General features: G+C 41.1%; 2 protein-coding genes across 3 annotated transcripts; both read left to right on the forward strand.

Moving 5' to 3' along the window:
• Positions 1-385: 385 nt before the first annotated feature.
• On the forward strand, positions 386-16,747 carry BBS7 (Bardet-Biedl syndrome 7). 2 transcript variants are annotated; one of them, XM_002188103.6, is made up of 19 exons: positions 386-530; positions 685-750; positions 1,971-2,033; positions 2,841-3,016; positions 3,585-3,771; positions 4,437-4,509; positions 5,430-5,546; positions 6,372-6,502; positions 7,106-7,190; positions 8,608-8,710; positions 9,275-9,467; positions 10,453-10,527; positions 11,603-11,668; positions 12,579-12,718; positions 13,695-13,859; positions 13,934-14,043; positions 14,150-14,253; positions 15,662-15,785; positions 16,098-16,747. In XM_002188103.6, exons 1-19 carry the CDS (start codon positions 495-497, stop codon positions 16,229-16,231), a joined length of 2,148 nt encoding a protein of 715 aa, XP_002188139.5. In that variant the 5' UTR covers positions 386-494; the 3' UTR covers positions 16,232-16,747. The 2 variants fall into 2 exon arrangements, with proteins under 2 accessions (XP_002188139.5, XP_072784887.1); XM_072928786.1 differs by lacking the exon at positions 16,098-16,747 and having other exon boundaries at positions 15,635-15,774.
• Positions 16,748-17,645: 898 nt separating this feature from the next.
• CCNA2 (cyclin A2) lies at positions 17,646-25,036 on the forward strand. The gene is made up of 8 exons (XM_002187960.7): positions 17,646-17,868; positions 17,953-18,187; positions 18,958-19,073; positions 19,391-19,614; positions 20,138-20,342; positions 21,084-21,197; positions 21,471-21,604; positions 21,989-25,036. Exons 1-8 carry the CDS (start codon positions 17,728-17,730, stop codon positions 22,038-22,040), a joined length of 1,221 nt encoding a protein of 406 aa, XP_002187996.3. The 5' UTR covers positions 17,646-17,727; the 3' UTR covers positions 22,041-25,036.
• The last annotated feature ends 54 nt before the right edge of the window (positions 25,037-25,090 follow it).

Raw genomic sequence — 25,090 nt, forward strand, 5'->3', positions numbered from 1 at the left:
AGTGCTAGTAACGCGTGTAAGCCCAAAGCTCACGGTTATGACCACAAGGAAATGCTGAGAACCAAATAAGTGGGGATGTAATGGCAGCAGCGCTATTTAACATGTCTCTGTATACACGTACCCGCACCGATCCTTTCTTATTTCAGTGTATTCCCACTGCGAAGAGTAAGGCTTTTTTTTTTAACTCAGACCCCGTGCAGGGCAGATATTTTTGGCTTCGTTGTTAAATAAACCACATTTCCCGCACGGCTCGGCACGGATCCCGGCATCCCCCTCCCGTCGTTCCTGTGGGAGCCGCTCCGGGGCGCTCCCGGCTCTGCCCGCCCCTCGCCCCGCCCCGGGGCATTCCAGCCAATCGCAGCGCCCGCCTGGCCGAAACCCCGCCCCCTCCCGCCCGCCCAGCCAATGGGAGGCGGCCGCCGCGCGGAGGTTGCCGCGGTGACGGGCGGCGGGCGCGCCGTGGCCGCGGGAGGGACGCGCGTCCCGCGGGAGCGATGGAGCCGAGCCTGGCACGCGTGGATTACCTGCAGGTGGGCACGGCAGCGCTCCGGCAGCCCCCCGGCAGCGGGACCAGGCGGCACGGCCCGCCGGGGCAAGGGGCGGCCGTGCGGCGGGGCCTGCGAGCGGCCCGAGGCGCGTCCCGGCGCTGCGGGCCCCGCTCTGGAGCGGCTCTTCCATCCACAGGTGGGAGTCACGGCGCAGAAGACGATGAGGCTGCTGCCCGCCTCCGGGAAGAAGGCCACGCAGAAGGTACCGACCGCCTGGTGCTTCTCTCCTGTCCTGTGCCTCATCCTATCGTTAATCATCTCCAGAGTTTCCTTAGATATAGGACGTCATAGGGAAAGACTGCAAGCCCATTTTGGGGGTTTGGAAAACCTTTTTTGTGGGAAAAAAATAGAAAAAAACCCTGAATTTTTGATTGGAAAACTTCAGAACCGGGAAGGAATTTTTGTAGTGTACAGCGTTGCTGAAACCACAAAGGAGTTCTTCCATATTTTGCTATTTCACTTAAGCCTAGAGGAAATGGCCTGAAGCTGAGACAAGGGAGATTCAGGTTAGATATTAAAAAAAAAAAAAAAAAAAATTACTGTTAGGATGGTCAAGCATTGGAATAGGCTGCCCAGGGAGCAGGTGGAGTCACTGTCCCTGGAGGTGTTTAAGAGGTGTCTGGATCTGGCACTGGGTGGGTGCCATGGTTTATGGGTTACAGTAATGACAATTTGATGGTTGAACTTGATGATCTTAAAGGTCTTTTCCAACCTTGATGATTCTATGAAATTTTTTTTTTAAGTTCTCCTTAATAAAAGTTCGAATTAAGGAAAGCTTGTTAGGGAAACTCAATATAAATAGCTGCATTTTTTTTTTCAGTAATAAAGTCTTAGTGTGAAAACACAGCTTTTCCCAAATACATCTTCACCTCATGGTTGCCGACATTTAAAAGTAGAAGCAGGAAAAGGATTGCAAATGCCTGTACTTGAACTGCTGTTCAATATCCTATCTATAGCATTTTATATAGATCTTTAAAGTATATTCCCATATGTAATTAAGTACTCTAGAACTCTGAGTCTTTAAATATATGAAAATATCATTAACATTATAATAGAGGTCTATTTACAATAGCATGTAGTGACAGACAAGGGGGAATGGTTTCAAACTCGCAAGAGAATAGGTATAGATTAAATATAAGGAAAAAATTCTTCTCTCTGAGAGTGGTGAGGGACTGGCACAGCTTACCCAGAGAAGCTGTGGTTGCTCTATCCTTGGAAGAGTTCAAGGTCTGGTTGGATGGAACATGAGCAACCTGGGATAGTGGCAGGTGTCCCTGTCCATGGCAAGGGGTTGGAGCTGGGTGATTTTTAAGGTCCCTTCCAACCCAAACCATTCTGTGATTGTGTGAATACAGGAAGAACATTATTTAAAACCACAGTTGTGTGTGTAATAAAAAATAACTATGTATTACACTTTTGAAGGTGGTTGTTGGAGATCAGGATGGGGTCGTTACGTGCTTTGGCATAAAAAAGGGGGAAGCTGTGGTAAGTGGAAATGTTCCATTTAAATTTTTATCTTTAGAATGTTTTTCCCAGTGAACTTTGAAAGTTCATTTTTTATTGATGTGGCAAATAAGATGCCAGTGGAAGGTGTCTAGGTAGAGCTGTGGCCTGATGCCTAACTGTGGTGAGGGCATGCTGATCTCATGCCTGATCAAGCACAGGATTCTCCACAGTTACAGTCAAAAACTAATGTGGAAAAAAAACTTAACTTCAGTTAAGTTGGGCTTAAGCCTGGGCACATACACAGTTATTGTAACGAGACAAAAACCTGCAGAGATTTATTAAATCACCTTAAGGATTTGAACAAACTGATTGCTTTTTATGCCCAATGCAATAAAAAGTGTTTTTTTTTTCATGGGTTTTCTTCTCCAGGAAGTTCATGGTCAGCTCATACGTATTGTATAGCAATACAAATAAATCAAGGTAGACTTCTGGAATAAGAATGTAACATGTGAGAGGGAGGGAGTGTGTGTGTGTTGTTCTTTAAAATAAAAAACAAACCACAAACAAAACAGCTGACAGCAGTGCTGAATTTTTCCCATGAATTAATAACAATGAAGTAATGAAATCTTAATTTATAATGTTTTAAAGCTTTTTGTATGTATTTACTGATAAAATGCTTGATTGCTCTGTGATTCTGAAGATAAATATGCAGATTATTTTTGTCTGTGTACTACCCATTGCATCTTAATTTTACCAGAAATTGTAAAGTAAATTTCTTATCCTTTATGTTAAAAGATTACTGTAAATATGATAGTGTGATGATGAAAATTGATTTTCTGTTGACAGCCGGTGTTCAAGACGCTACCAGGACAAAAGATCTCCAGACTGGAGCTGGGAGGAGCTCTTAATACACCACAGGAGAAAATTTTTGTGGCTATAGGATCCGAAGTCAGAGGTTTCACAAAAAGAGGGAAGCAGTTTCTTTCCTTTGAAACTAACCTTACTGAAAGCATCAAAGCTATGTATGTATGATATTTTGCATTTTTTGACAGTTATAGCAGATTGTTAGTTTATGATTTTATGCATTAATGTTAAGCATATTGTGTAGGTGACACTAAGTGCTAGTCCAGCTTCAGCTTGTGCTGTGACCTGTAGGAGGAATTTGGAATATTACGGAGAAGTCTTGGAAGTGTGGGGGGAATTGGGAGTGGTCTGGACTCACTGCATTCACAGCAGTGCAAAATCTGTGTGAGCAGAGCTGGGGTTATTGATACAGTGCATCCTGTCCACATAGCTCCTGGAGCAAAATCTCTTTTGGATTGCAGTGTAAGATGCTGCCATTGACAAATCAGCATAAAAATTATAGTAATTAAATTTCTATAAAGATATTCTTAGGGATTTACCTGAAGACAAAGTAGGAATGTGAGAGCTGTAGAAACCACATGGTTTTAATATTTAGAAGGAGCTCTAAAAGCTGGAACAGCTTGCAGGGCCCCATATTACCTTGGAGCTGTAAGCATAGTAAGGTATAAAAGCATAAAGGACTCCTGCTGCAGCAAGAGGCTACAGGAAGTGTTTTACTCTCCTCAGGTACATTTCAGGAGCAGATCTCTTTCTCTGTGCAAGCTACATCTATAACCATTACTGTGACTGCAAGGACCAGCACTACTTCCTATCAGGAGATAAAATCAATGATGTTCTCTGCCTTCCTGTAGACAAAGTGAACTGCATCACACCGGTGCTTGCATGTCAGGACAGAGTGCTCAGGGTGTTACAGGTTAAAATGCCTCCTTCTTTATGTTTTATGTATGTATGCTGTGGAATTGGACTAATTTTTAAGGGAATACATGTCAGCATGTCTTAAACAGGATCAGGATCAGTGCACTGTGCCTTACTTGGCAGTGCTGCTGCTGGTGCATTCCCTTTCTGCTGTTTTTCTAAAGGAGAATCATCATAAACTCGTAAAAAATGAGGATTGATGAAACCACTATAAACAGGCTTTGGAATTCATAGGTGGAAGTTGATGACAAATTGGTCCCTTCTAACTAAAAGTGCTCATTTAATTTCCTGAAGGCTTTATCACTTTGGGAATTCTTGCTCTCAAATTACTGTTGTGACAAGTCTTGGGTGATACTAAGGGGTTTAACATATTAAATTGCCAGCTGAGTTCCTGGATCATTTTAAATGATAATAACACATTTCAGGAGTCCTGTGTTTTATTTCTACAGACTTCACCGTGTTTTTGGCTTAGACATGGTTTTCCCATAGGAGTATGAATAAGTAAATCTTACAATTTTATTATGATCCATAATAATTTTGTCATTGCGGGACTTTGGTTTGGTATGTGGCTGGTGTTTTGGAGGTTTTTGTTGTTGTTTTGGTTGTGGGTGTTGTTTTTTTTTTTTTAACAAATTCATTTAAGATTGTTCTCTTTGTCTTCAGGGATCTGATTTGCTGTATGAAGTAGAACTTCCTGGACCACCTACTGTTCTTGCTCTGAGCAATGGAAATGGAGGTAACAAGACTTTGAATATACACATAATTAATAATGCTATTTTACTATGTTTTCAAGATTTTGTAGCTTGTCTTTGTTAATTATTTTGTCCTGATTTTTAAGCTGATGTTAAAAATGCAGCAGAAAAGTGACTATGCAAGGTAATTTTTTACGTGTAAGTAAAAAAGACATGACTGTTTTAGACAGTTCTAAATTATATTAACATTCAGTTGAAGACATCTTACAAAACTAGTGAGATCTGAGGGGTCTCATTGTGTAAAAACAAACTGGACTTTTGTGGGCCATGCCCAGGTTTTGGGTTTGTATTTCCCTTACACATGGATTTCCATAACTGAATACATGGATGGACGAGAATATTGAGTAGAGTTAACATAAACTGAGACAGGAAGGTTCAAACTTAAAATAGTTTTGATCATCCTTCTTGCTAATCTGCTCTAACCTCATCGAAATCGCTTTAGGGTGTTAATCTGGTGCTTAATTTAGTTTCAGTTAGATTGTGTGACAAACATCCAGAGCTAGTTTGGAAAAGTAGTTCTTAATTGCTGAATTTTTGGCACAACATTCACTGCTGGGTGTGTGTTGTGAAAGGGTTTCTCTGTTTTTCTTCTGTAAAGTCCATTGAATAGCCTTCATACTTCAGCCTAACTTTGCTGAAATCTATAGTAATAGATTCTGTCTGGATTTTAGGCAGAACTCAAGTGCATGGGTGCAGCCAAACACAGAATAGTGATAGCCCCAAGGAAATTATCAGGATGGGTGCAGTTTTCATGGATTTGTTTTTAGGTTTGAAGCCTGACATTTCTATTGCACATCACTAATTCAGTGTTTCCTTTTACCATGGGCTGCAGAGTGTAACTACCCAACATTTTGAATTCAGTGTGCTTGATTTTATCAATTCTAAATTCAGTTTCTGTGTTCAGGTGATTCTGGGGAAGAAATTGTATATGGGACTTCTGATGGGAAATTGGGTGTCACTCAGATTACTGGTACCAAGGCAATACCAAGGTGGGAAATTGGAAATGAAAAGAAGAGAGGAGGTATGTGTCTCAATTTCTCACTCTTTAGCTTTCCAGCATACCTGAGGCTTTGTTAAGGGTAGGGTAATCGGGAAATCTTATTCATAGATAACTTTGGAGACATATTGTGATTATGTGGTATTAATATGACTGAGGTCTCTTTCATTCTCCTGATTTTCTGACAAATAATTTAAATCAGTTTGTCTTGCTTTGGATTATGTGTTGATATTATTTCCAGTATTTTAGCAAACTTTTGTTTTTACACTATTTTTAAAGTGGTGTTTGTAAAACTGTGTTGATTCAAATATGATTCATTGAGATGTTTTAAATTTTTCTATTTCTAAGTGTGTGTATATTTGGCAAATACACCTGTCAATTTTTTCAGACGTTCAGTGGTTTTAAGGTCTCTAAAGTGTCATAATAAAGGGTTTTGTTTGAAGGTGGACTGTGTCTCCACAATAACTGATCAAAACTTTCCCAGTTTTAGCATTGGTGTGCTGCTTCTGAGACATCTTTTAGCCCCTACTGCTTTGTAAAGGACAAGATCGGGAATGGAATGTATAAGTACATTTTTATTTAATTATAAGATTTATCACCATGTTATTTTCTTAAAATGCTTCTTAGTATGTCCTTAGTCTTTCTGTGAAATATGGAGCCAAAAAAGGAACCTTGAACCTGAAGCACAGGGGAGGGACTTCAGCCTTAAGGACTCATCCAGGAATCTCATTATTAACACCTTAAAAGCTGGCCAGGACTCTCTTTCCATGTAACTGAGTGTGGCCTGTGTATTATTGTATCATAAACTAATAAAGGTGAAGCAAATGTCTTTGTTTTCTTCTTCATTAGGTATTCTGTGTATTGATAGTTTTGACATTCTGGGAGATGGAGTTAAGGAATTACTTGTTGGACGAGATGATGGAATGATAGAGATTTATAGCTTTGAGAGTGCTGATGATCCTGTCCTTCGACATGATTATGTAAGTCTTCATACTCTGCTGAAAAAGAAACATTAATTAAAAATAAAAATCTGTATTTCAAAACTTACATGATTGTTACTGCTAAAATATGTGAGGTTTTTTTAATTTAAGAGGTTTGTAACATTGACAATATGAACTTGAAATTAGTATGGTAACATGTAAGAGCCATGTTAGAACTAGAAAGTAACATGTAAGAACCAGAAAGTGAAGTGGTTGTGATTTGACCAAAAATCAAAATAATATAGAGACTGTGTGTTAAAGTTTTGTCTTAGTTGACTGCTGGGTGAAACCTAATACAGAGTTGCTCTCTGAGTGAAAAACCCAAGAGTGTTGTGTGTACTCTGTGATTTACAGGTTAATAAATGGTATTGCCAGGGCTTCACTGAGCATAATTACTTTGGTTTTCAATTGTTTAAAATAGTAATTGGATCCAGAGGGATCATTTCACTTCACTCAGGTTGCTAATTTCTGATGGAAAAATACTGTCTATCAGTGTTTTGCTTTCAGCTTTTCAATATGTTTGCTATGTGGAGGAGAATCTTCTAAAAACGTCTAAAATGAGTGCAGTGATATTTCACTTTGCTTGAATGTGTTTATTTGAAGGCTTTATCAGAGAGCATTGCATCAATCCAGGGTGGCTGTGTAGGAAAAGATGGCTATGATGAAATTCTAGCAGCAACATACTCAGGTAAGCTTCATTCATTGACACAATAAATGCCATGTGTGGTGAGGTGATATGAAGCAGGTTATGTTGTTAGTGCAGCTCACATCTCTTAAAATTTTGTGTTGAAAAGACCTCTTCTAATTTAATATTTACACTTTAAAAAATTTTCTACACTTAAACTGGAGATTTTATATTTGAAGATATTCATGATGTGTTACACAGTGGCTGACTATATTTTGGTGTAAACTGCTGCCTTAATGTGATGAATTAATGGGTATATCTGAAGGAATTATTTATGATTTTTTAATATATATGAAAAATGTTGATATACAAGCATGTTTTCATTTTATTTTTTCTATCTTTTACATAATATCATTCCTTTTCAGCTTCACAGTGCTTTAAATGGGGTTGATTTTGATTTTAGGAGGAAATAAAGCTCCCCCATGTGAGGCATCTCAGTAGCTCCTCTGTAAGTCTTGAGCTATTGGCCTGTCTGTGACACAGGCCATGATAAACATGCTGCATATGTCAGCTGCTGGGTGCTAAAATATTGCTAATTTTCTTTCTTTAGTTACCTTCAGTGCTAAAATTTAACCTATTGAAACTGCTTGTAATGAAAATCATGTCATTTGGCAAGATACAATCCTCAGTCAGTTACTGAGAAAAATGGTGTTCCAAATACCTCTTTTAAACATTTTTGAGTGATCAAAAGACCCTTGCACCTGGCCTCGTATGAATTGGTTTGGTATGATTGGCAGTACTTAGTACTGTTGCAGTCTAAGTCCTTTGTGGCTTCTTTTAGTGGGAATGTTGTAAAGATTCATGGATCATAGAAGAAAGGGAAAAAGTGAAATCCCATGTACCTCTGTGGGCTTTCAAAGGTCAGTTCTGGAAGGATGCGCACTAGACTGATTTTGGCAGGGAACCAGAGCTATAAACACCCATTCATATCTGAATATCATGCCTGAGGTATCAGAATATAATCAATTAGTATTTGCTTTTAGAAATAAATGTAATTTAGTAAGCAAAAGTACAACTTTTTTCAAGCAGCAGCATCCAACTTTTTAGCCCACTGAGCAGCAACTGGTTTGCTGTAAACACATTGCACAGCTTTTGTTTTGTTTTCAGTACTGCCAGTAATTCAAGTTTTATCAGAAAAAGAGAGGTGAGAAAAAAATCCAACTGCTCAGTTAAAAACTGTTAAAGAGGAATTTATTGCTCAAAGTACTTAATGAAAAAAAAGTAATGTTTTCCAATTTAAGCATGAAACCCTTAAAAAATGGTGCTCAGTGTCTAGGCTTAATCCTACAAAAAATGATTAAATTTGGCTCAATTCTCTCTACCCAGTGTGTGGAACAAGCATCACTCCATACATACAATAGCTGAGTGTAGAATTTTCTTTTTAGCTTATAAGGAATATAAACTTCATATATTGGTTTAGGCTGGCTGACAGGACTGACTACAGAACCTGTCCATAGAGAAGGTGGATCAGGTGAAGAACTTAAATTAAGTCAAGAAATGCAGAACAAGATTTCATCCTTAAGGTAACTGTGCTAGAAAGAAATTTAAATGGAATTGTTAAAAGCTGAAATATCATTTCTCCTTCCTATCTTACTGGATTTTCTTTATCACTAATATATCTAGAATTAGAATTAAACTTTTTCAAAGTAGAAATGAATAGCAGCCTCATTTCACAGTATTTTCTATCTTGCCTTCACATGATGATGTCTTAATGCTTTCTGCCTCAGTATCAGCAAGATAAGATTCCTTTCTTGCTTGCTGCTTTATAGCTTCTAAATGATGGCAGGAGAGAAGTGACTACCATATTAGTCAAAATGCATTGTACTCTTGAAGGAAAAAGTTTGTAATTTCCTGTATCCCAAAAACCTCTTGTGGTAAGGAGCATGTAAAATCCACATGTCCATGTGGTAGAGTTTATCTATTATCTTTGCTAAGTACATCTAAGGGGAGTCATCAGTCAGTTCTGGCTGGAAAATTGAGGACAGGAGATAAACATGATTGCCTTGCACGTTTAAACTACTTAATTTCTAGGGTAGGTCTATAGTTGCCTTTTTTCGAAGACATTATGAGTGGTTTCCCTTTTCTAGGAATGAATTGGAACAATTGCAGCTAAAAGTACTTCAGGAACGGGAGAAATACCAGCAGTCCTCTCACTCCAGCACTGCAGTTTCCTCAGTACCTGCCTTCAGTGTGAATGACAAGTTCACACTGAACAAGGATGATGCCAGCTACAGCCTCATCTTGGAGGTGCAGACAGCCATAGATAATGTCTTGGTGCAGGTCAGTGGGGCTTCGTTCTTGTTGGCTTTCTTGATACATAAATAAAACATTCAGAGACTTTCTAGTTCAAAAAGCCAAGTTACAGCATCTTAAGGACATACTTGTTAGGGAGCAAATACAACAACTTCATATTGAGCAGAGCAACTTTACATTACTAAAATAAACCAAAGTGGCTGCTGTAGCAGAAGATTTCTTTGTAACTTCGTGTTTGCTTTTGCATGTCCTAATTTAAACACCAGTTAAATGAGGTGCACATCCTCACTCACAAGTTAAGTGCCCTCTGTAGTGGAAAATTAATTTCAGAATGTTATGGGCCAACTGTTAATTTCCAGTGTGGAACAGCATCTGATTTGTGTGCAGTTGGGGACAAATAGTCTCGCCCATTACACCAACCTTAATTAATTATTCCTCCTTCTGTATCAGCTGAAATTAATGCCATTTTTGGTAGTCAGAAAGAGTAGCAGTACTGAATTACCTTATTTTGGGAAATGCTTGAGGAGAAAAATGTGACAAGGAGGAATTTATGAGGTGATTTTTCTATAACAAATGGGAAAGAAGTATTGTAGGGTTTTATTTTTCATTTCTTGATAAATATTCTGTTTTTATTAAGGATGTTACAGAGCAATGCTAAGTTACAGCTAATTTGCCACCGTATAATATCAGATGTTTCCATAGCTAAATGAGAAATAATGAGATTGTTTAATCTACCCTTCATGTCTGAAAGACAGTTACAGATTTTACACTGAGGTTGTGGTAAACCAGCCCCTCAGGAGTTCAGGACTCTGGAAGGAAATAAGGGAAAGATCATCATGTTACTCCAGGATTAAGTAGTAAGCTGCATGTCTGTTAGGCTTTTGCCTCTGAGATGAAGCAATCTCCTTGCCTCTCCCTCCTTACAAAGCTTGATGACAGTTAGAGGATAAATGCACTTGGAGCTACTCAGGAACGTAACCTCTTTATTTTTCCTTCCTCCTGTATTCTGCAGAGTGATGTCCCACTAGACTTGCTGGATGTGGATAAAAATTCTGCCGTTGTTAGTTTTAGCAGCTGTGATTCTGAGGTGAGTGAAACCAAGGAGGTGAGGTCTGTAGAGATGGCATGATGGAAACTCTTCATATTGCGTAGTAAAAATAGAACTTGGATGTATATATCTCTGATTTAAAATACATGCAGTTAAACTACTCATCTGGTAATTGTGGAGAGCACAGCTTCATTAGAGACACTGCAGCATTAGGAGTTACAGGCAGGTCCTGACGTAAGGCAAACCTAAATATGCAGAAATATCTGCTCTCTTCCTTTTTTTCTTGTTCCTGGGGAAGATTGTGAGAGACACAATCAGTATTGCTCTCTTCTCTGGGTTTCATAGACTCATGTACATTTACTTCCTGGCAATTCAGGTGAAGAGTGTTACATTTCTTAGTTAATATCTAAAAAATATCTTTAGAATGTGACAATTCTGCTGTGTGGGGAGTCAAATGTTAGCATGCCTTTTTTATATGTAATAACTACAGATTTAAATAGTTACAGAATTAAAATTGACACAGAGGGCCAGGAAGAAAATCCTGCAACTCCCTTAGGATTTATGAAAATCTTCTGTAAAATCCTTTCCCTTCTAACAGTCTTTTATTTTAATTTTAAGAACAGAATTTGCATATCATTGTTCTGCCCTGGAGCTCCCAGAAATCAGCTTTTTATTGTAGGTTTTGTGCCATTTGTGATGATTAACTTAGCGCTTTTTGGGGTGTATTTTCCTGCTAAATCTGCTTTAGTTTTTGAATGTTGAACTAATTTTGTAGATGAGTGGGCCAGGCTGACATGCATTTTTCAGATGAAAAGTAGGTATCTATGTAATCTTTGTAGCGATATTAAAGAGTGTAAGAGGCTTTGGTTGTATTCTCTTAAAGAGAGATTTTTATTTTTTTTAACTCTATCATAATTAAAACTAATTGGAACGTTCAGGGGAGCCAAGGATTGCTTCTTTGCATTTAACTCTTGTAAATAGCTGTACATGCATAGCAAAAAACTTCACTGTAACACAGCTACAGTTACGTTAAAACAGACCAGTAGAAATTTTGTGAATCCACAGACCTATTTTGTATTATTTTCCTACTTAGTTTTCTTTTTCCTTTTTTCAGCCAAATAGCAACTTTCTTCTTGCAACTTACAGATGCCAAGCAAATACTACAAGACTTGAACTTAAGGTAAAGTGCTCAAAAATATGTTCCATAAAATTAATGGTTAGGCCTGCTTTGGAATGAAGAGTTCTCTACACGGATCAGTCCAATTTCTACTGCTTGTTTTTTCCTGAGACCTTCTAATGTGGGGCTTGTGTTCCTTTCTGTTTGTCTTTAGGATTTCTAAGGGCTTCTAAAAATATGTCATAGGAAAGCCTGAGATGTTTTTGAGTGTCCCTAAGATGAAAGCAGTGGAGACACCACAGATTGGGAAAATACAGAATTCTGAAGGCAATGTGTGCAACTTAAAGCTGAGGGAGGTGTGGGAAAGAACGCTTTGGCACTGTATATTCTCTGAAGTGTTTGAAGGAAGTTACATTGGGAACTAACAAGGGAATATAGGCTTAATTTGTATTTTGGAGAGGAAGCAAATCCCGGCATCCCAAGCTTATTACACTTAAAGGCATGTGGGTGTTTTGGAGTTTATTTTTGAGGATCCACAAAATTCACACATTTTATAGCAACCACCACAGGAAATAATGAAGGAAATCCTGATTAGGAAAATCCTCAGCGTGCACACAGGCGTGAAGTTTTCTCTTTTATACTGCAGCCTCCTAATCTGATACGTGTTTACGTAAAACTCTCAATTTTTGATTTTTTTTTTATTTTAACTGATCAGAAAATGAGTTAGAGGGTGTTATTTTATTAATATTTAATTCATCTAATACAGCAGCGCTTCACTGGACTATGCTCCATTTAGTTTTAAACTCATCTGCTTTAATTATAGTGGCACTATCAAGTAAATATAGTACTATAAATATTCTTGAAATAGTAGAGGCTTTCTTTAACATACTTTGAATAGTCACTACATTTCCAAACAGTGGTAAAATAATCTTTTCCCTTTTCTTCTCTGTGGGTTCTTCTTTCCTCTCTGCAGGTTCGCTCGATTGAAGGACAGTACGGGACACTTCAGGCATATGTAACTCCCAGAATCCAACCAAAAACCTGTCAAGTTCATCAATATCAAATTAAGCCACTTTCACTTCACCAGAGAACTCATTCTATTGATCAGGACAGGTATGTGCAAAGAAAAATCAATGCCTTTTTTCACTTGGAAGAAATGACACAAGGCAGCTGAAACATTTGCTCGGTAAACTTAAGTATGGAATTTCTAACCCCTAACATACATTTTTGAGCCTGTAGTTCCATTTCATGGATTTACTGATAGAAATTATGGATTAAATGGGTTCCTTGGCACTCTTGTTTTTGGGGCTATTTTTCATTTTACTGCCCTGAGTTATATTTCAGCCCCATTTGTTAGTGCAGCTGAGGGTGTGGTAGAAAAGAAACTCTGTAGGTAACTGTGTCTTTTCAGTTTCAGCCTCATTCTCTGCTCCACCCTTTTCCACTATTTTTTTTCTCACAGCTATTTTTTTTTTCTCACAGCTTGGCCCCAAAAGTGAGCCAAGACTTTTTTTACCTTTATCTCTCTGTTACAGCAGTTTTGTATTTTACACAATTTCTGATGGATTTTTGGCTACCTCACTAACATCTCGTATTGCCTCCAAGGATCTGCTTGTTCAAACCAAAACTGAAAGAGTGAAGGGAGATACCAAAGGCTTCAGTGTGCAAATGAGCTCCACTATGCCTTGTTCTTGATAAAAATGCTGCACCTGGGGTTTACAGCACGGGAGGCTCTTAAGGCTCTGTCTTAGTCATATTTGCTCTTGTCAGTTATTTACCTTTGTCCTAAATTTCAGGTTTAACAATTTGCAATGGGACATCAAAAACTTCCAACTTGGCTTTTTTTCTAGTTCTGACATGCCTAGTGGGAGGTAAAACTTGAATATGCATGTAGCTTTGCATTTTGAAGTACAGAAAAATAGCTGTAATCTGCAATATGTGTCTGTATTTAGGGAGAGACCTGATTTTTTACAGGGTGCTGATTAAAAGGAAACCACCACGTGGAACTCAACTTTTTTTTACACAGACAGTGTCCCTCCTTCTTAACTATTAACTGTCCTTTTTCTCTTTTAATTTCACAATGTCACAGGCCTATGAATACACTGATTCTCAAAGGCCAGTTCAGTTTTGCTGAAATTCACTCCTGGGTTGTGTTTTGCTTGCCTGAGGTGCCTGAAAAGACTCCTGCTGGAGAGTGCATCACCTTTTATTTTCAGAACACTTTCCTGGGAACACAGCTTGAAAGTACCTACAGGTAAAATACAATTACTAAACTTAATGCATACATGTGTGTTCAAGTTTATTAATTTAAAATTTCTTCTTCAATAGAAAAGGTGAGGGATACTTTAAATCTGACAACATCTCTACAATATCCATCCTCAAAGATGTGTTTTCCAAAGAGGCTACTAAAAGGAAGATTAATCTCAACATGTCATATGGTAAAAATTCTTCTCTATTTTGTTGTCCTTCAGTTCATTTGTTATTCCCATAAATTGAATATGTAGTACTCAACTTACTTGTTGGTGTTCTTTTTTACTCTGGTAGATGTAAATGAAGAATCTGTGAGGCATACATTAAAGCTTATCCACCCTAAATTAGAGTATCAGCAGCTGCTGGCCAAGAAGGTTCACTTAATAGATGCTTTGAGAGTAAGTATCTGAACTCTTGGGGTTTGATTTTTATGAAGGGGCTATGCTGTCAGACTCCAAACCATGGCTCAAGTCAGGTGTGTGTCATGTGGGGATCTGTTCCCTTTCTGTTCCCTTAGATTAAGTTGTGTATTTTAAGTGTCTAGGAGACAATTTTCTTCAAGGAAAATTCTCTTTTTTAGTATCTAACTAGTGAAACAAATGTAGGATTACTGAACATGCTTAAATTGGATGGTAGAAGGGCAGCCAGGTTTATCATCTAATGTTCTCTCCTAGCCTGCTGTTATTTTCCAGCTCCTTCTAATATTTATAGGTTTTTTAGGTCATCCAGGCCAAATGCAACTTCTTTGCCTTGGAACTTCATCCCAGTGTCTCATAATTTTTAAATCATCTGCTTTTGAATCTTCTGGTTAATACCTTCCTCAAGAGGTTTTAGGAGGTACCACTTAGGCAGCTTGTCTCAGTTCTTGGACTTTTTTTCCAACAACCAGGATTTTCCTGTGAAAGCTCCACGATTGAGTTGGTATTTATTATTTAAAGGGAGGGGAGGTGAAAATGTTGAACTAGTTCTCTTTTGTCCTTTTGGGGGAATCAAATACTTGTCAGAGCTCTTTAGACAGTAGAAAAGCTGGCTACTAATGAGAACAGTGTGAATATTATCACTAAAAGGGTTTTACTTGGGCTTGGTTTGGCAAACCAGGGAGGTAAACAATAATAGAGAATTTATTCTTATGCATATTGTGTTTCTGCAATAATAATGGTGTTGTACATCTTGCTTGTTTTAGACAGCAAATCTTCGACAAGTTTTTTGGTCACTCATTTTTTGGATGATAACTTTATTGACAGGCAGTAAAATAATCTAATGGCTGATGAAAGCTGTTATCCCAGCAGACTCACAGTGCACAACATAATTACCTCTAGTCTAGAACAGAAGTGCCTTTCTCTGGAGGATAAAAAGATCTATACTATCAACCATTCCAAATTGGTCTGCTGATAGACTGAGACTTCTTAGAAGAGGCATTCAAAACTTTTTGCTGTCACAAATTGAGTGATATTTTCAGAGTTTACTTTTACCTTCACACTTCATTGAGTGCTACACTTTCTTAGGAATTCACTTATTCTAAAAATGAAGGTATGGTCAAGTCTGCATGGTGTGATCCTGTTCTGTCTGAGCTGGAAGCTGGAATACACAGGATTTTGAGAATCCAGTCTATGAAGTGACATCTGGCATTCCATTAGAAGACTAGAAAATAAGGCACTCTGAAAATAACACTTGCTAGTTTAGAAGGGAATTGTCTTTCTTTTGAACTACTTCCTTCTGATGTATCTAAGCTTCATTTCTTCTTACTCACCTCCTCTTATGATACTTACATGCTGTTAGCTCTTACCATTTTAAACTGTCTTTGAGGAATTACAAGTTCATGAAGGCAACGTGGACTTCTTGCTCCCAAAATACCGCAGCATTTTGGAAGAGGCAGATCAGCTGCTTGAGGAATACAAGAGACAACCTGCGCATCTCGAGAGACTTTATGGTTTGTTAACAATTCAGCTTTATTTAAATGGGGCTTCATGTCCAGAGACATGGCTGAAATAGACAGTTGCTTATATTTAGATGATTCTTATCTTTATGGACATAATTAAAGATTGTGTTCAAATTCAGGATGGCATTTAAGAATGTATACAAGTTAAGTGGCTTGGATTGTTTACAATTAAACTGTTGTTTAAGATGTGAAGTTTAAAAACTCTTCTAACAACTGAAAATACTTGGTACATAATCATAAATTAAAAGTAGAGATACCTCCTACTGAAAATAAATTGTAATTCCTGGAATTTTACTTTTACAGGTATGATCACAGATCTCTTCATAGATAAATTTAAATTTAAAGGCACCAATGTGAAAACCAAAGTTCCTCTCCTTCTGGAAACTCTGGATGGCTGTGATCAAGATGGATTGATTGCTTTTTTTGATGCTGCCTGACAAGGAAAAAGGAGAGTAATTTTTCTGGTTTTAACCAAGGCATTTCAGTATCAAGTCAAAAACACTTTTACTCTTTTGTTGTACTGTCAGCTCCTAGGTTTTATTCATATTTATTATCATACTGTATACAGTAGTAAACTTCATATAAACTGTTGTGTATGTTAACTGTATGCAGAGGTTTCATGTACAGTGTTAATAGCTCAAGAAAGATCAGATGTAAATACCAAATATCCTTTTGGCAAAAATGTTTTCACTACTGTTTAAGACAATATGGAATAGCCTGTCCCCCAGCTGTGAGAATGGATGAAGAAACTTGTTTCCAGAGACTTGGATGGATTTGGAAGACATCTGTGTGTTTAAGCTGTACCTAACGTAGTTTTTCCTGTTGTATTGAGAAGGTGGTGTGAGAATTTCACCAGACTTAATGTAGCTGGTGTGTGCAGAGGGGGAAGAGCTCCATGTAAAGCCACATTTGTTTAGTAATGGATGGCATTAAACTTCTTCAGTGCTTCTCCAGCCTCCCTGTGCTTAATTTCAAAACTCCACCTACTTTCTCACTTGGTTTTATTTAAAATTAGAAGCGATGAAGCAGCCAGCAAAGAGAGATCTGTTTACAAGGAAAAAAGATTGACGCCATTGAAGTGACATAGAAGAGACCTCTGAGATCAAGTCCAACCATCAACTTGTCATTGTCACTGTACCCTGTAAACCACATCTCCCAGCACCATGTCCAGACACCTCTTAAAAGCTCCAGGGACAGTGACTCACCCTAACAGTGGTAATATTTTCCTAGTTGTTTCATCTGGGGGTGAAAGTCCCTGGCACAGTTGCCTGGAGAAGCTGTAGATGCCCCATCCCTGTAAGTGTTCAAGGCCCGGGTGGATGGGGCTCTGAGCAGCCTGGTCTAAAACGAAAGGTGTCCCTGCGCGGAGCAGGATGGTTGAAACACGAGTACCTTTGTAGTCTGCGATTCTTTGATAATCGAAAGAATATTATGGTCTCATCCCGAGGCCATTTCCTCTTGTCCCCTCACTGCAGGCACCTCACTACCCCCTCCTTTCAGGGAGCTGGAGAGAGTGATGAGGTCTCCTCCACAGCCTCCTTGTCTCCCGACTAAACCCCCCGCCCCCTCCCCCGTGTCCCGGCACACGTTCACGAGCCCTGCTGGGCAAGCTCCAGCTCGTTTCTCGCACACGTTTCCCGGCGGGAACACTCGAGGCTCCTCTCTCCCTCCCTCGGGCGGGCGCGGGGCCTGCAGTCCCCGCGGGCTCCCCGCCCTCCGTGTCCGCCCGTGTCTGTCTGTCTGTCAGTCCGTCTGTCCGCCCCTCTCCGGCCGCCCCATCCGGCGCGGCCGTGACGCCGCGCTCGCCCATTGGGCGGTTCAAGAGTCGCGGGCTACTTGAACGGCGCGGGCGGCTCCAGGCGCGCCCGTCCCGGCCCCGCCGCTCCGGCCGCGCCGTCCCCTCCGCCGCGCTCCCTCCGCTCCTGCCGCGGCCATGCTGGCGGAGCAGGAGAACCAGGAGAACGTGCCCCCGCCGGCGGCCGGCAAAGCCGCGGCCGCGCCGCCCGCCGCCGGCACCCGCGTGGCGCTGGGGCTGCTGCGGGGAGCGCAGCAGCGCGCCGGGATCCCGCTGCAGGTGAGGCGGGAGCGGGGGGATGCGGAAGGGGCAGCGCGGCGGGAGCTGTCAGGGGCCCGGCGCTGACGGCCGCTCTCCCCACAGGCGGCGCGGGGCGGCTGCGAGGGCCATGGAGCGGCGGCGGGGCTGCAGCAGCACCAACACCAGTCCTTCTCCATCCATGTGGACGAGCCCGATGGGGAGCGGGCGCCGCGGCGGCAGCGGGGCGTCCCGGCGGGGCAGAAGGAGGAGGTGGCGCTGGGGCTGCGTACGGCCGTGTGTGTGCTGGGGGAGCGGCGGCCCCTGGCTCCCCTGAGCAACGCCTTGGAGCTGAGCTTCGGTACGTGACACGCCGGCCCGGGGCGCCGTGCAGGCCGCGTCCCACCTGCTCCCCCTCAGGGCCCCGGAGGGCTGCGGCTTGGGACGCGGGCTGCTTTGGTTCCTTTGAGCCTGCTACCAGGGTGCAACAGCTCTTCCATGCGGATGAGCCTCTGCGTTCTTATCCCCTGCTGTTTTAAGCCGTTTTATACTTCATTACCTCATGAGAGGTACCAGATACCTCATGAGAGAAGCCAGATTACAGACAAAATCAACCCATAAAGCCTTGCCCTTTGCTACCATTACAGAGTTAGAAGGGGACTTTACCAGGCAGATGCCAAGATGTAAAAGGTTTTTCTGCCAGTTAGTGATGCAAGTGTTTTGAGCCCTTACCAGTATGTGAAAATGGGAACTGCCAGATGCATCTTCTGTAGCACATGTCTGAATATCTGGGGGCTGATTTTCCTGTGATCCACTTCTGCAGGCTACAAAAAGCTCTGGCACACCTGCACTGTTGTAAACCACAATCTAAGCTTACAGGATCTGCATCTATGTTACAAGGTAACAGAGCATGCACTGAGCACTACATAATTGCAAGAGAGTTCTCCATCTCTTTACTCTTAGCGGGAAGAAGAGAAAGGGAAAGGGGAACCTTCCATTTTGCCTTAACATTCACTTCCATAGAGCCTCCCCAAATCCCAGTCCAGCTGAGTGAGCCTGCACAGGTTCCCTGTGTTGTGAGGAAATGATGTGATGGTGCCCATTTTAACATGGCTGTTATCCTCTGCTTAGATTCTCCAAGTATTATGGATATTTCAATAACCTCAGAAACAGAAGAGCAAGCACCAAACGTTAATAACGTGCCAGACTATATCAGTGAAATCCATACGTACCTGAGGGAAATGGAGGTGAGCTGCTGTCCTTTTTTTTAATTTGCATACAGCCCACAGGGGAAGAGTTTGGGGTGGAGAAATGTATCTGAACATGAGTTACCAAGACAGTGACTAAATTAGAGCTTGCTAGAAAGGGAGAAATAAGAGCATGGGACTCGTTTATTGTGCCATGCACAAGCTGGAAAGCAAGATTACAGAAATAGAACTTACTGATCCTAAACTCGCCAGTGTTTACTTCTGATTTTTTAAACTGTGATAAACGGAGTTTAAACAGTTGCTTCCCTAGCAGCACGTGGTCCAGCCTCAACTTTATCTGTCATCTAAACCTACAGGTGAAGTGCAAGCCCAAAATAGGTTACATGAAGAAGCAACCTGATATCACAAACAACATGCGGGCTATTCTTGTGGACTGGCTGGTGGAAGTTGGAGAAGAATACAAATTACAGAACGAAACCCTGCACTTAGCTGTAAATTACATTGATAGGTTTCTTTCTTCCATGTCTGTTTTGAGAGGAAAACTTCAGCTTGTGGGTACTGCAGCTATGCTGCTCGCATCGTAAGTGAAATTGCTTCATTTCCAGTTCTACCTGCTGGTTTCATACAGATGGAAATCTTGTGGCTGTTCTGTTGCCTAGAGCAGGACTAACTTGGGAGGGCTTCACACTAGGATAAAAATCTGGATTATCCACCTAAAAACTTGGCAGTTATCTTTGAAGTTTGCCCCTAAAGTGAAGATCCATTACTTCCAGCTGCAGCAGCTGGCATCAGAAACAGTATTTGAGGAAATATACATAAGGCATGTGAAAAGCAAGTTGTGCTTGCCCCAGTTACTAATTTAGTGGGTTATTCTGGAGTTTCAGTGCCTCCAAGTACTAAATTCCTTAGTCCTAAATTATCATGCTGTTGTAGCTTTCTAATTTCAAATCCTAGTGATTCAAGAGCTACTGAACCAACTGCAGCAAACGTGTTTGGCACCAGTGCCCAGCTCCTTGCCAAATCAGAATATAAATGAGCATTTCGTTAAATGTTGGTGGTTTACTAGTACTCAATTATTTACTCATAAACGTTTCTCCTGACAGAAAGTTTGAAGAGATCTACCCTCCTGAAGTAGCTGAGTTTGTCTACATCACAGATGACACCTACACCAAGAAGCAGGTCCTAAGGATGGAGCACTTAATTCTGAAGGTTTTGTCATTTGACTTGGCGGCTCCAACAATCAACCAGTTCCTTACCCAGTACTTCCTACACCAGCAGACAGATGCTAAAGTGGAGAGTCTGTCAATGGTAAGTAGGAATTCCTAGCTCAGCCCATGTAATTAGAGAGTTTTATTGCAGGTACTCGTTGCACATATATATATACACATATATATGTATAACGTATAGACCTTATGAATTGTGCTCCTCCAGAAGTGATGCCCACTGCTGGAAAGTAACTCCCATTACCACTTTCTGCCTGGGATACTCCATTCTTATCAGAAGCTGCCACTTGGCCTGGCTCAAGCATGCGGTCTTACTCAGGCCAGGCAGAGATTAATGAACTTGAAATTGGGGCTTGTTGCACTGCTAGAATACGTGTTTCCCTCTCTCTTATCTACAGCTGCCACACCTACCCCCACAGCTTTGGCAAAAAAGGACTTTTAGTTTGGTTTTTTCCTCAACCAGCAGCAAGCTCTAAATCCAGAGGCTAATTTCTAGAGCAGAGCACAGATAACATTTCAGCTGTAGTTAAAGTAAATCCTAGCTATGTGGTAGGTACCAGAGGTCCCAAACACGGGCCTTTGTCTCGCTGTGCATAGGTCAGACCCAACTACAGGATTTCCTCTAGTTCTTACACTTTTGTAAATATAAAATGTGTTGGGAATGCTGTTTGATAGTAGCTAACAGGAGACGCTTAAAGAGAAAGTAAGGGGAAACTGATAAAAGGTGTCTTTCCAACTGATGGCAGGACTGGAAGCTCAAGTTAGGGTTCTAATGCAACTGTTAAGTTTTGGAAGCAGATGATTCCCTTTTTCATTTCCCTTGCAGTACCTGGGAGAGCTGAGTCTAATTGATGCTGATCCTTACCTGAAATACTTGCCATCAGTTATTGCTGCTGCAGCATTTCATCTGGCAGATTACACACTCACTGGACAAACCTGGGTATGTAGCACTCCAGCATGAGCCTTCACAAACCTCTGTGTGTTCAGTGTATTTGTACACAGTTCTGAGTGCTGGGCCTGGGCTGCAGGAATTGCAGCCCTTTTGTGCTCCTAGGCTGTTAATGAGGGATTGTTCCCTGTGGCATTTGAAAAATGGGATGGGGGGGGTGAGGTAAATATGGTTAAACAGGAGGCTAAAAACTACACCACTGGTGATCAGCATAAATGAACAGCAACATTCAAATTTCCCTCTCCCTTTCTTTTTCCCCCTCAGCCTGAATCCCTGTGCAAAGTAACTGGCTACACTCTTGAAGACATCAAGCCTTGCCTCATAGACCTACACAACACCTACCTCAAAGCAGCCCAGCACACACAACAGTCCATAAGGGAAAAGTACAAGAGTACCAAGTGAGTATCTGTAGAGGTGTTAAGGTCTGAGTTGTCCAAGCATGTAACTGCCTGGCAGGGTATGGAACGTATCTTTTGAGTTTTCAGGCAGATTCAACTAACCAAATTCACCTCTTCAGTGAGAGAGTAACAACACTCCCTGAGGTTTTTACATGGTGTTCTGTTGCTGCCTGAACTGTCAGGTAGAAACTGGAGGAATTTTCTTGGCATTCCTACAGTTAGTGATACCTAATGCTCCTGAAAATCTGTGTGGGGCATGGCAGCCAACAAGCCCCAGAATATTTCCTGCCTGGCAGGAAATGTGCTTTGCTGCAGTTATGCTGCTCTTTGTGGCAAAGAGGACTTGAGCAAGATGACATCCTGCCTCTTTTGTTCCCTCTCTAGGTACCATGGAGTATCGCTCATTGACCCACCAGACACACTAAACTTATTGTAATAATCAAGAGACTGATCTTTTTAAGAGATGTATATTACCAGGAAATGATGTACAGTTTTAAACATGGTTCAGGATTCTAGATATGATCACTCAAAATATGAATACAGGCTTTGATGACTTCAAGTATGAAGTTTAGTTTCATGTGGTTTTAATGTAAATCTTTTGTACATGCAATCTTGTTAAGAGTTTTAGCTGTGTTTTTATCAAAATTTCTCTTCAGGCACAGAATTAACCATGCAGGCCACGTGAAGTCTGAGACTGCTTATCTAATTATAGATTAAACGTTAATATTAGCAGTGCATTATTATAGTAGGGCTTTTTCTCCTTTGGGGTAAGAAAGATTTGGTCTCCACAGAGTACTGGTAGCATTTTGTACTGTCTAGTTTAAACTGAGACTTAGAATAGATCCAAAACGTTGCCTTAATGGCTACAAAACTGGAAGAAACTCTATGGCCACGAGGAGAACTCCTTGCTGGAACTGACTCATGAGGCTCTTTAGGACGTGCCCCAGTTGCTGTATAACGCGGTGCCAGATCTTCATCAGGGGAAAGGCTGAAAGCTCTGCTGCAGGGACTGTACAGTTAAAACCCCTGCACCAGTTCATACCTCACGCTTCCACTATGCAGAAAATGGTCTTGCTGTCAGTATTTTCTGGTCCAAGTGCAAAACCGATACTAACCTAAACCCATGGAGTTCCCACTGATGTGTTGGCTGTCCCAAAAGCCCATCGACGCCTACTGAGAAAATCAGTCTGCTTGCCTTGTACCTCTTGAGGAGTGGTGGAGGGATTAAACTGCAGTGAGTGAACTGCTGCTCTGTGGCCTCAAGAGCAGGGAGTGTCTTCTGACATGGATGGGCTGCATGCAGAGCAGCAGGAATTCCGTACACCCCTCACGCTTGGGAGGAGCTCCTCTTTGGCACACAGCGAAAATGTGCCATGTTTTTGCTTAGCTCTGGAACTGTTACAAAAGCAAACTGGCATTCAATCAGCATTAGATCAAGTGGATGTTTACCCTCAACCTGTGTAAATGGAGTGATGCTGCCCTGTACCGCTCTGTTTGCATGTAAAGCAGCGAGTGCATGGAAGTGGGCTGAATTGAGCCATTTTCAGGTTGGCTAATAAACAGCTTTTGTATCTGATGTTAGTGGTCTTGCCAATAGCTTAAAATCACAGAGGGTAGTGCTGTCATCTTAACTGCATTCATTTCTAAAGCCTTTCGGCAAGGGCTGCTCTGTCAAACCTGTGCCTCTTCGAGTTGAAGTTGAGTCGGTGCTGTCTCTGCTTATCTGCGCACTCAGCAGTATGAACTCCTCCTCGCAGCTGTTAGGGTGTGGGCTGTTTGAAGTATTTTTTTTTTAAAATCGTCATCTCTGTCAGGCTGAGCCTAGCAGTTAATGAGAAATAACTCTGTGTCTTACCTCAGCAACTACAAAGTTACTACTCTGCCCCCACCCTTCTGCTCCTGCCTGCGCCTTCCCTGAGCCACCTCAACTACAAAACCAATAGACGAGTAGTGGTCAAAATTCTGGCTGAAGTAAGCAGCAGGAGCGGCCTTTTTGGCCAATCTGATCTTAGGATGCACTTGGACTTTTATGCATGTTCTAATGGTTAATGAACTGCTTTTCACTGGCCATCAGCCTTTTAGATTAATTTCAGTGGGCTGCTGCTGAAATGCAAAAATTAATTTGGGACAGCCTGTGCAATGTATCATGTCTGGTGCTTGGGGTTGGAAATGTTTTAACCTTGCAGGAGAGAGAGTTTATATAGGGAGGAATGTTTTTCACTGTTTGTGACCTTGGAAGGGTAACTAGCAATGTTGACTGGTAGCAATTACTTGAAGGTAACAGGCTCTCTTCCTGAGAAACTGGGTTCTACCTTCCCCTTCCTTTCTGTGGTGCATTCCAAGACCACTGAAAAATATCAACATTGGAGGGGTAATTTAAAGAAAGCTTATGAAGTATTTTCTCCAGAAAAGGAGCAAGTAGCAGTACTTTAGGTGAAAAGACTTCAGTGGGTTTTAGTATTAATTTAGTGCTTCATCAAAGAGCTGTGTTCCAGTTTCAATAGAATTTGTGCCCTTACTGTTCCCACAGCAGAGAAAAATTCTTTCATGCTCCCTGAGCTTTACCTTCACCATTATCAACATGACCTCCTCTGCAGCCTAACAAAAATCCCCAGTCAGGGGCTGGCATCTCTGCCCAGCATGACAACGTTCCTCCTTCCTCAGGGCAGCTCTTGCTTCTGCTATTAACTGCTATCTTTTCCCACCTTCTCATTTTCCAAAGTTATTATGGGGAAATTCCAGCTTTTGCTTCTAAGCCTTGAACAAAATATCCCAGGTTGTACTGTACTACTGTTAAGCCTATCCAGGGTAATTTCTAATCCGTTCCAACTAAGGCTCTAAGGAATATAGTGATGTTATGTGTGAAGAAGGGAGCAACAACAGTGCAAGAAACACTGTTCTTTTTTTCTGAAGAAGTTTACAGTCTTGTAGTACTACAGAACTAACAAAGAACTGCATCTTCACCCATTTTTGTCAGAACAGTGACTTTGGGTTGGAAGAACTGACACTAAGAAAATGCACTGGTTTAGCTCCTGGAGATAAGAAGTTTTGTGTGCTGGTCTTCTGAAAGAACACAACTTGAATCATGCTTTGCCTGGCTGGGAGCAATGTTATATACATTTGGTTTGGGTTTTTTTACATTAAGTTCTTAACCTGATTTGGGGAATGTAAAATTTGCAACAGTAACTTCTCTCCTGTTCATAGCTCATGTAACACTGAGGTCGCCTGTAAAATAGCCCTGCTTCACTCTGTAAATACGTGTGTGTTTCCAGGGTCACTTGTTTGTAAACAAAGTGCCCAGATTAGGCATTTTGCAATCCTCCTTGTCTCTCTGTTTTGCCTGATCCTAAATTCACAGCATAACTCTTTGCCTGTAGTTCAAGAAGCATTCCTGTCTGTTGCATGTAATATTTAATTAAACTTTTAAAGAAATTCCACTGCTTAAGTTCTCTGCTGGTTTCTGAAGTCCATGCATTTCTGGTGATT

This window comes from Taeniopygia guttata, chromosome 4 (genome assembly GCF_048771995.1).
Source record: "Taeniopygia guttata chromosome 4, bTaeGut7.mat, whole genome shotgun sequence".
Classification (NCBI taxonomy): domain Eukaryota; kingdom Metazoa; phylum Chordata; class Aves; order Passeriformes; family Estrildidae; genus Taeniopygia; species Taeniopygia guttata.